Here is an 11212-nt window from a genome sequence, read left to right on the forward strand (position 1 = left end):
ACTCTGCTCAGCAGCCCCCCTACCCTCCAGCAGCCCTGGCTCATGCTGTCTCTGTTTCTTAGCCTGTGCCTTTGTCTCTTTCTGCCACTACCCAGTCTTTATCTTCGTCTCTGTCTCTCGGTGTCTCTGTCTTAATGTCTCTCACTCTCTGTTCAGCCTGTAGATTGCTTTACTTATTTATACACATCTAGTTCTTGTCCTCCCATCCTCTGTCTTTCCCACGTCTCTATCTCCTCTTTGTCTCCTGGTCCAAATTTTCGTCTCTGTTCTTTGGTCTCTTGTCCCTTGCTGTGTGTGGTTGTCTCTGAGTCTATATTTTTGTCTCACTTGTCTCAAACTCCGTTTCTGTCATTCTGGGGTTCTGAGACCCCTCTTATTTCCGCCTTTCGATGGGGATGGGGATGGGTGGGGGTTGGGGGTAAAAGAATTTTCAGGCCTCTGGGTCGCTGTTATACCCACGGTATAACACCTTTCTGGTCTCTTAAGTATTTGGATGCTGGAGCAGGGTTATCCCTGTGGACTTTACCTATCCAAAGCGGGGAAAATTTTATAAGGTCGGGCTCCTAATCTGCAATTTGAAAACCCTTTGGGTTGGGAGACTGAGAACTCAAGATAATGCGTTTCAAGCTCCCCTCCAGGCTTGGCTGACCGTTTCTACTCCTTCCTCTCCAAGGAGGTCCCCAGGTGCCCAGGAGTTTCTAGGTCTAGACTGTGGGTAACACTAACGCTTCTGCGTAGCGCAGCTCTAGGGCAACCGCCCCCTCAGCAAACACCCCTCCCATCCACTGCCGCTGCCCCAGCAACAGTTGGGGGCGGCAGAGAAGTCACTTATGGGATCTAGGCCCCACCCTCCATCCGAAGTCCCGCCCACGCACCACGCCTCTGCCCCGCCCCAATTCCTCAGGCATGGAGCCGGGGCGGGGAGGATGGGGTGCACCTCGGAGTCCACCTGTATGAGACAGGTGGGCCCAGGGGTTAGAGGCCGAGGGCGGAGGGCAGAGGTGCTGACTCTGCCCTGGGACCCTCCAGCCCCACTGCCCTGTGTGGACAGACCCTTCGCCGCCCTTATGAGGCCAAACTCTCCTCCCTTGCGGCTGCTGCTGCTGCTCTCCCTATGGGGACTGCCACTCCGGAGGGCGGAGGTGAGGACCAAGGAGACACAGCAAGCAGTCCACAGCTTGGAGGGAGGTCTGGGGACAGTTTCAAGTCTTCCCCCACCTTAAAGAGAGTTTCAAGGTTGCCCCCGCCCTCTTGCTCAGACTCGTTTTGATGGTTTCCAGTCTCCCCTTCCCCCCGCCCCGCCCCGTCGCCGCTGCAAATTCTCCTGATAAGGTTCAGCCTTAACAGATACTGCAAGTTTCAATTTTCCTAAAGTGTCCCCTAGCAAATAAATCCCTAGGCGGCTTTCTAGGCACTTGTCACCTCTAAAATTCCAAAGAGGTTTCTAGGTCACCCAAGGACTCTCGGGCAAAACGGGACAGCCCCTCCAAGTCTCTCCCAGTCGAACGAGCTGCCTGGTGCCTGGGAGCGGGGGTCGGCCTGGGGGGTCCTCCCTTCTCTCTTCTCGTAGACAGGCTCAGAGGGACAGACGACGCGGGCGCTGTATGAGCGCTGGGAGCGATACCGCCAGGAGTGCCTGGAGACTTTGGAGGCCGCGGAGCCTCCCTCAGGTGAGGAGTGGGCTTGGGGCGGACCCAAGGGTAATGGGCGGGACGTAGGGCGGGGCCAGAAGAGGCGAAATCTGGGATTGACAGGGGCTGGGTGGGGCTTGGCCTCGGTGGGAGGGGCCTGGGTCTGAGCGTGGTGGGACTGTGATAAGGAGAGTCCTGGGAAGAAGCTTGAGTTGGGCTTGCACTGAAGGGGAGGGGCTTTGAGAAGGCCCTCTTATTGGTGAGGACTTTCTTGGTAGGTGGAGCTCTGAGGATGGGTGGAGCCTTGAGGACTGATAGGAGGAGCTTGTGGCAGTGTAAGGACTGGACTCGCCCAAAGTGGGCGGGGCTACAGCAGGGGCTGTAGTGCCGCAGGCAGAGCAGAGGTGGACCCTATGCCCAGTGGTTTCACTCTGCACCTGGGCCCCTGCTTACCCCTCAGGCCTCGCCTGTAATGGGTCCTTCGACATGTACGTCTGCTGGGACTCCACTGCACCCAACGCCACCGCACGTGCGTCCTGCCCCTGGTACCTGCCCTGGCACCACCATGGTGAGGCAGTCATCTACATCCCCTCCTAATCCTTTCTGTCCTCTGCCCCTTTCTGTGAGGCCAGATGTCACTTTATGTCTGTCTAACCTGGCTCTCTCATATAGTACCCCTACCGTGTCTCCTTATCTCTCTAAGAACCAGGAAGTTTTAAAATTTTTTCTCTTTCCTTCCTGCCTTCCTCCCTCCCTTTTGTTTTCTTTCTTTCTTTTTTGGTGGTACTTGGGTTTAAACTCAGGGACTTGAGCGTACCACTTGAGCTACCCCCAGTCCTCTTTTTTTTGATTACACAGTGTCTCCCTATATTATCCAGACTGTCGTAGAACTGGAGATCTTCTTACCACTCAGCCTCCTAAGAATTCTTTTTCTTGTGTGTGGGACTGGGGTTTGAACTCAGGCCCTCATGCTTGCTAGGCAGGTGCTTTACCACTTGGGCTACTTCACCAGCCTGCCTCAGTCTCCTGAGTGCTATGACTACAGAGAGGTGCCATGTCCCAGCTTTCTTTCTGAATCTGTCCATTTTGGGACATCTTGGTCTAACTAGGTATAACTTCAGGTAGTTTATTTGATTTCTGTATGCCTCAATTTCCCTACCTGTAAAATAGAGTAATGATGGTACCACTTTCATTACAAATATTAAATTGATATGTGTAAATGTCATTGTAATCACTTTGACATCTGTTTTTCTCCCCCTTTCTCTCACTGTCATTCTCACTACACAGTGTGTGTTCATATCTCTTTTTCCCGGTGCCTCTAATCGCTTCCCTTTTTCTCCCACAGTGGCTTCAGGCTTCGTTCTCCGGCAGTGTGGCAGTGATGGCCAGTGGGGACCTTGGAGAGACCATACTCAGTGTGAGAATCCAGAGAAGAATGGGGCCTTTCAGGTAAGGAGAGGTGAAGGATTCAGCTGTGGACTGATGGAGGCAGCAGCCTCCAGCCAAACCTGAAACCCCCTATGCTGTTTAGGACTCTGGGTTGTAAGTAATAGACACCCTAGTCAGACTTGCTTCTAGGAGAAAAGGAAAAATGTATTGGCTTCTGTAATTAAATAGCACAGTGTAAGAAAGCAGCTTCACATCCAGCAAGATCTAGGGGCTCAAATGATGTGTGTGTAGGGAATCTCTCACCATATCAAGCCTGTTTTTCTCTGTGCTGGTTTCATCTTTTCTGTGGGGTAGAAAAGAAGGCCCTCATTAGCACTTGACTCACATCCTACCAACCAAACAACACCATAAGAAGACCAGGCTTCTTTTACAGTAACTCCAGCATCATAGAGCACTTGCTTTGCAAGTGGGATTCCCTGAGTTCAAACCCCAGTCCCACCAAAACAAAATAAAATAAAAAACCAATAACTGCAGCATCATTTCCTAAAACTATCACTGACCTGGCTTGGGTCACATACCCTCCCAAAACTGTCAGAATGCTTGGATTGGCTGGTAACATTCCCAGCCTCACTCAAAAGTAGGAAGCATTAAAAATATATATATATATATATATATTGGGGTGCTGAGCAGGAACAAAGAGGAAAGGAGAAATTTCCCCCGTAGTAAAATTGGGGAGGGTGTCTTGGAAAAGCCACCTCTTGTTCCCTTGTCTTCCTTGTCCCCCACCAGGATCAGAGGCTGATCTTGGAGTGGCTGCAGGTCGTGTACACCATTGGCTACTCCCTGTCCCTTGCCACACTGCTGCTAGCGCTGCTCATCTTGAGTTTCTTCAGGTGGGACCTCCAGCAATGAGTGACGGTGGCAAAAGCATTTGCCTGTTTGCTCAGGAAGATGGGGTATCAAAGCCAGTCCCTGGTGGCTCACGCCAGTAATCCTAGCTACTTGGGAGGCAGGGATTGGGAGGATAGTGGTTCGAGGCCGGCTCAGAGAAGTAGATCACGAAACCATTCTCCAAAATAACCAGACTGGAGGTGTGGCTTAAGCAGTAGAGTACCTGCTCTGCAAGTGCAAAGCCCAGAGTTCAAATCCCCTGTGGCTCTATGGGAAGGGCTGGCGGGTGGCTAAAGGGGCTCTGTGTGTCTAAGGCCAGCTCTTCAGAGGTCCCTCGACAGCCTTCCAAATCCCCCAGGCGGCTGCGCTGCACCCGTAATTATATCCACATGAACCTCTTCACTTCCTTCATGCTGCGGGCGGCAGCCATCCTCACGCGAGACCGCCTGCTCTCTGCACCAGGCCCCTACCCTGGGGAGCAGACACGCACACCATGGAACCAGGTGCGTACCATCCTTATCCTTCTGTTCCTCCAAACGAGAGTCATCCTCTTCTGGAGGGACCAGGAAGGTTCCGTGCGTTTCCAACCTCCAACACATCAACGGTTTCTCTCTGGACCCCTCCAAATTACATGTGGAGAAGGACAATTCAGCCTCCTCATTGACCTCTCCCACGCGTTTGCCCCCTTACTGGAATTTTCCATTCCCTCTCCATCATTATCTCACCCTTCATTGGGATTTTCCACCAACGAGAGACTCCGCCCACCATAGGTGAGGCTGATGGAGGGGAGAAACTGATTTGGAAGGTACCAATTTGTTACTGGGAGGAGGGGGACTAGAAGCGGGAGGCGAGGGAGGTAAGTTGGGCCATACCAATTATTACGATATGGGGTGGGAGAGTCCGCAAGTCCATAAACAGGCAGAGAGTTCAGTTCTTAGGAGCTAAGGTGCCAGAGGCCATATTCCAGGGGTCTGCAGGGGACGGTGATGATAAAATGAAAGATGCCATCTGTTAAAGGGGTCGTATAGGGAAAAAAAGGGTTGAGAGGAACAAACCAGAGTGGTTGACAAGAGATGGGGGTGGAAGAGTGCCCCGGTGTGGAAAGATTTGGGGACTTCTCGGTCGTCCAGACTCCCACTGCCCTTGTCTGACTGCTCCCTAGGCCCTAGCCGCCTGTCGCACCGCTCAGATCGTGACCCAGTACTGCGTGGGTGCCAACTACACGTGGCTGCTGGTGGAGGGCGTGTACCTGCACCGTCTGCTGGTGCTCGTGGGAGGCTCGGAGGACGGTCACTTCCATTGCTACCTGCTCCTCGGCTGGGGTGAGCCCCGACTCCGTCTCCCCGCCCATCCCAGCGCGCCTCGGCTCCCGATTGCCCAGCTGGTCTACCTCAGGGGGGTCTCCTCCCCTCTCCAGGCTTCTGCCTCCCCACCCCGGCAGAAGAATTCCGCGGGACTTGGGCCTGGCGGGGCCCGTGCGCGCGCTGACAGCTGCGGCGGGGTGGGGGGCGGGGGTCGGGGTCTGCACAGGGGCCCCCGCGCTCTTCGTCATTCCCTGGGTGATCGTCAGGTACCTGTACGAGAACACACAGTGAGTTGCAGGGGCTGGGGCGGGACCTGGGAGGTGGGCGGAGCTTTGAGGGACGTGGGAGGTGGAAACATGGTGATGTGGGCGGAGTCTAAAGTACTGAAAAGTTGGGACGGGCACGGGGTGGGGCCTTAAAGCAATGGGCGGAGCTTTAAAGTAATGTGGGTGGAGCCTAAGATGGGCGTGGTCTGGCGGGTGAACCTGCGGGGTCCGGGTGTGTCTAGGATTTTTCTGTCTCAGTTCTACCCTGACTCCCCCAGGTGCTGGGAGCGCAATGATGTCAAGGCCATTTGGTGGATCATACGCACCCCCATCCTAATAACCATCTTGGTATGGCCAGTCCCTCATCTGGCAGGCTGTGCTCAGGGATTTCCCGTTCTGGGATGTGGGGCGCCACCTCCTGCCCCCTCCCCAGAATGGGGTGGCGTCTGGCTCAGCCTCTTTCTTCTCGCAGATTAATTTCCTCATTTTTATGCGCATTCTTGGCATCCTTGTGTCCAAGCTGAGGACTCGGCAGATGCGCTGCCCCGATTACCGACTGAGGTGAGGGCCGGCGCGGGCCAGAGTGGAGGGGGCCAGCGAGAGATGGGAGGCCTAGGGACCACTGTCGCTTTTGTCCCCAGGCTGGCTCGCTCCACACTGACGCTGGTGCCCCTGTTGGGCGTCCATGAGGTGGTGTTTGCTCCAGTGACCGAGGAACAGGCACAGGGCGCGCTGCGCTTTACTAAGCTTGGCTTTGAGATCTTCCTACGTTCCTTCCAGGTGCTCAGGCAGGGTGCCTGGGGTCCTCTTCCCCAAGGGGCACGGTCATCCCCTGGCGCAGCCATTCATTAATGGGTACACTAAATACTGAGCTAAGGCTGTCCTGGGCTGGGGGAAGCAGCAGGGACCCAGGCAGGCGACCTGGTGGTCCCAGCATTACTGCCTCCTAGTGAGAAGCAAGGACTTTGGGGCCAAATTCAAGTTGAAGCAGTTCCCAGCTGTGTAGCCGTCACTGGGATGGGGGAGGGGCGGGGAGAGAATGTCTAGGGTAAGGCAAGTGAGATGCCTAGGTGTAGAATTTAAGGAGGTACTCATTCCAAAACCCAAGGCAGATGTTGCCCTTGCTTGCCTTACTCTAGTCCCCTTGCTTCACCTCACTGGGCCTCAGTCTTCTCATCTCTACAGTGGGGACAATACCAATCTCACCTCACAAGGCTGTTCTTTCATTAACTTCAGCAAAAAAAAAAAAAATTATGGTGCACTTACATGTACTAAGCTCTCTTCCAGGGTTATCATGGAGATATGGCCAAGAACGAAATGGTTCCTACTCTCTAGTGGGAGAGACACACACCAAACACACTATATATAAGTAAAATGGACAGAATGTTAGGTGGGTAGATGTGCATGGGGATAGGGCAAGGAAAGAGAGATGAAGACTATCCAAGGAATGATGGGGTTACTTATTCTAGACAGGGCGTCAGGGAAGGCCTCCCTGAGAAGGATACATTGGAACAGAGGCATGGAGAAGGGTAAGGGACAGTCAGGCAGATATTTGGGGGAATGTTCTAGAAGCAGAAACACTAGGTGCAGGACCCCTGAGGCAGGAGAGTAGAGGCCAGGGTGCTTGAAGCTTAGGACTCAGAGATGGGGAGAGGGAGATGAGGACAGAGACATGAGGGGTCTCACAGGCCAAATCCCAGAGGCAAACCTCAATTTGGGTTTTCCTCTCCTGGAAGAAGAGGGACATGTGTTGAGTTAGATTTTAACAGGATTGTGGAAAAATTAAGTAATACCTTTTTTTTTTTTGAGACAGGGTCATCCTTACATAGCCCAGGTTGGCCTCCAACTTGTGATCCTCCTGCCTCAGCCTCCTGAGAGCTGGGATTATAAGTGTTCACCACCATGTTTTGGCTGAGATAAGTAATACCTTAATAATAGCACATATTCATAATTGGTTTTAAAATTTATCAACTTATGAGTTATAAAGTAGAAAACTTCTTTCTTTCCTTCTTCCTTCCTTCCTCCCTCCCTCTTTCTCTTTCTTTTTAAAAAATATCTTTTATTCATATGTGCATACAATGTTTGGGTCATTTCTCCTCCCTACCCCCACCCCCTCCCTTTCTCTTTCTTTCTTCCTTCCTTCCTTTTCTTTCTTTCTTTCATCTTTTTTTTATTTCTGTGCTGGGAATTGAACCAAGGCCTCTTTCACTGAGCTACACCCTAATTCCCTATTTATCAATTGATTGATTGATTGATGTGACAGGGTATATGTAGCCCAGGCTGGCCTGGAATTCATGATCTTCTTGCCTCAGCCTCCTGAGTGCTGGGATTACAGGCATGCACTGTTACTGGGCCTGGCTCCATTTTATATTTATTTAAATTTACATATATAGAACATGTATACATTTATAGAAACATTAACTATAATATATTTATATGAAGGGTAGATAATAATGAGTGATAAGTCTTAGGAAAAGGTTTATATTATATGCCAGGCACTACAGCTTCTTTCATTTTAAAAACACTCCAATTTTTACATCAACCCCTGGATAGTTCATTTTCCAGATGAACAAGGGCTGGCAAAGTGGCTCAAGTGGTACAGCACCTGCCTAGCAAGTAGGAGATCCTGAGTTCAAACCCCAGTATGGCCAAAAAAAAAAAAAAGCAAAAAAAAAGTGAATAAATATATAACAATCCAGATGGAGAAACTGAGGCACAGAGGGGTTAAGCAGCTTGCCCAAAGGGTGAGAGGTAGGGAAGCGTTTCCATACCCAGGCCACCTGCCTCCAGGTCCTCTGTCCTTAGGCCCCTGGTGCCACCCTACTGGTTACGGCAGCAGGGGAGCTGGGAGCCAGTGAGCAGGTGACCCAGTGTCGTCTAGGACCCTGATGGAGACGTTGGGGCTTGGCAAGGGTTGGAGCTCATGAAGGGGCGGTCATGATGCTGTTCCCACCCGCGATCTGACTGCACATCCCCCTTTCTGGCCCCAGGGCTTCCTGGTCAGCGTCCTCTACTGCTTCGTCAACAAGGAGGTAGGGAGAGGCCCGCCCGCGCCCCCTGGCGGCCGCGCGGGGAACGGCGCCGCCGCTGAGCCCCTGCCTTGCAGGTGCAGTCGGAGATCCGCCGCGGCTGGCACCACCGCCGCCTGCGCCGCAGCCTCAGCGAGGAGTCGCGCCAGCCCCCGGAGCACGCCTCCCGAGCCGGGCCCCCGAGCTGTGTCCCCGGCGAGGTCCCCATCGGCTGCGCCCTGACCTCGGGGGCGCTGCCAGGGCGTGGGGGTGAGGGCAGCCGGGTCTTGGAAAGTTACTGCTAGGTAACGGGAATCCCGCGTCTTTACTGAACACGTATTTATTGAGTGCCTACTGTGTGCCAGCCCTGGTGGGGGACGCTGGGGAAATGGGGGAGAAGGAAACAGAAGACGAGGTCCCTGCCTTTGTGGAGATCACAAGTGAGGAAGCTGACCTTGAACACCCAGTTAAGGAGTTTAGAAGGGACCCAAGGACTGTGCTGGGAGGTGACATTTTAAGCCATGACTTGAAAGAGGTGAAAGAGATAATTTTGAGAGTTGGAGGACAAGGTTCCAGACAGAAGGAACAGCATGTGCAAAGGTCCTGGGACAGAAAGGCCCTTGACTGTGGCTTGAGAACAGAGAGGAGCCCACGTAGATGGAAAGGGACAAGTTACAGCCTGGGAAAGGGAAAGAGAAGTGGGCAGGGGTGCAGGAGTTGGGACTTCACTCCAGATGCACTGAGATTTTAGCAGGAGCTTCTTGTGTCTCCTGGGCTGTGTTTTAAGTAATCCCTTTGTCTTCCCTGTAGGGGAACAGATTATCAGGGGGAGGGATGGGAGATGGGAGCCTAGTGAGGTGGGGACTACAGATTGCAGATGATGGTGTGGGACCAGGATGGAGGCCTCAGAGGGGTGGGAAGCAGTTGGACTCTGGAGCTGTTTCAAAGGTAGCAAAGTCGTGAGGAAAAACCAAGGAAGGGCCCAAGGCTTGGGATGGAGGAGAATGATGGGGAAATGGGGTTCAGGCAGGGAGAACTAGCAATTTGGATGTGGTAGGCTGGCAAGGCCTGTGGGAGACCCAAGGAGGGGGCTGGAGGGGCTGGAGGAAATGACAGCAGGACCCAGAATGTGAGAGGCCCTGGAGCATAACAAGATGGAGAACTAGGGGGGAAGCCAACAGCCTCATCGACTAAACCACTTGCACACATTCTGAAGTCACTGTTAGTGCCTGGATGCTGTATCTTTCCTGGAGTCCCCAGCTCTCTAGACAGATGTGACCCCCAGCTGAACTCAGAGCCTTTTCAAGCTTGTGGCCCTGATGGACAACACCTCCCCCTCCCCCAATTTGGGCTCTGGTGGTGTGGGGGGACTTAGGGTAAGACCCTGCTAAATAAAGCATGAGAAACAGTTGATTTTCTTTCCTTCTGTGGTAGGCCAGGCCTTAGGGGGAAATGAGTGAAGTGGGCCGTGTGGCCAGGTGGGGGTCTGTAGAGGCATTGCTCATGTGTTGCCACAAGAAAGCATGGACAATATGCCACCACTTTCCTCCCTATTGGGAACATGACATGCTATTTCCTGATACTGAACTATTCAAGACATATGCAGGCTGCAGAGAGGCTCCAGTGGTAGAGCGCCTGCCTAGCAAGCCTGAGGCCCAGAGTTCAAACCCCAGTACTGCCAAAAAATAAATAAAATCAAGACACATACAAATCAAAATTTTAGATGTGTGTGTGCGCGTCACAGTTTTTGAGAGCTGCTTCCTTGGTCCTTTTTTTGGCAGGAGTAGGATTTGAAGTCAGGGCCTCACACTCTGCCAGTGGAGCTGCTTCCTTAGAAAGGCAGTATAGAAAAAGCAAAGCGGGAAAACAGTCTTAGTTTGTATTTTCATTGGGCTGCTTTTGTTTCGTGGCACTGGGGTTTGAACTCCAGGCCTCACTCTTGCTAGGCTTGCTGCTAGGTAGATACTCTACCACTTGAGCGCCTCTGCTCTTTTTTTTTTTTTTTTTTGGAGCCAGGAGCCAGGGTCTATGTACCACAGGCTGGCCTCAAATTCATGATCCTCCTGCCTCAGCCTCCTGAGTGCTGGGATTATAGATGTGTACCACCACACCCAATTTTAAGTTCTCTGTACCAGTTTGCACTACTGAAAAATGGGCACAATGGTACTTGCATGTTAGGGTTGCCTGAGAGTTCATTAAGGTGGTCCTAGACACTGCCTGATGCATGGCCAACACTAGTCCTGCAACCTCTGCTTTGACTTTCAGCCCTGAAGGAGAAGATGGAGTAGAAAGCATTTGAACCGGGCCTTCTGTCATCCACCTGTCATCCCAGCACTCAGAAGACTGAGGTAGGAGGATCATGAATTTGAGACCAGTCTGGACTACACAGTGAAACTCTGTCTCAAAACAAAACCACCAAAAAAAAAAAAGACGAAAAAAAAGCATCTGGCCAGCAGGATGGGTTGAGATGAAGTCAGTCTGATGCCAAGCAGGACTGGTTTCTGGTGCCCATCTGCAAGGCAGGCAAAGCAATTCTCATTTCTTGGAGTCATGAGATGACAACCAGAGGAGCACCACTGCCCTCACTGTGTGGATTTGGGTGCTGTAGCTCCACCTGCTTGATGACAGTGCAGACTGATCCTGGGCCTAGGTGCCTGGGCTGGATGCAGCTTCACTGTTTTCTAGCTGAGTGACCCCGAGCAAGTCACTTGGCCTCAACTGTT

At 52.5% G+C, this 11212-nt stretch overlaps 1 protein-coding gene across 1 annotated transcript; it reads left to right on the forward strand.

The window, feature by feature from the left end:
- Nucleotides 1–959: 959 nt before the first annotated feature.
- On the forward strand, nt 960–9966 carry Gipr (gastric inhibitory polypeptide receptor). Its single transcript, XM_020172924.2, has 13 exons — nt 960–1142; nt 1571–1670; nt 2092–2199; nt 2977–3080; nt 3810–3913; nt 4270–4414; nt 5074–5233; nt 5442–5502; nt 5760–5829; nt 5954–6042; nt 6123–6261; nt 8472–8513; nt 8588–9966. Exons 1-13 carry the CDS (start codon nt 1068–1070, stop codon nt 8792–8794), a joined length of 1404 nt encoding a protein of 467 aa, XP_020028513.1. The 5' UTR covers nt 960–1067; the 3' UTR covers nt 8795–9966.
- The last annotated feature ends 1246 nt before the right edge of the window (nt 9967–11212 follow it).

Source organism: Castor canadensis, chromosome 16 (assembly GCF_047511655.1).
Source record: "Castor canadensis chromosome 16, mCasCan1.hap1v2, whole genome shotgun sequence".
NCBI classification, from domain to species: domain Eukaryota; kingdom Metazoa; phylum Chordata; class Mammalia; order Rodentia; family Castoridae; genus Castor; species Castor canadensis.

Excerpts from the sequence above, each read along its gene's own strand:
- Gipr (XM_020172924.2), top strand. The coding sequence starts at position 1,068 with ATGAGGCCAAACTCTCCTCCCTTGCGGCTGCTGCTGCTGCTCTCCCTA. Across the intron at positions 5,830-5,953 it reads CCATCCTAATAACCATCTTG|ATTAATTTCCTCATTTTTAT; the intron begins GTATGGCCAGTC and ends TTCTTCTCGCAG. Across the intron at positions 6,262-8,471 it reads TCTTCCTACGTTCCTTCCAG|GGCTTCCTGGTCAGCGTCCT; the intron begins GTGCTCAGGCAG and ends TTCTGGCCCCAG.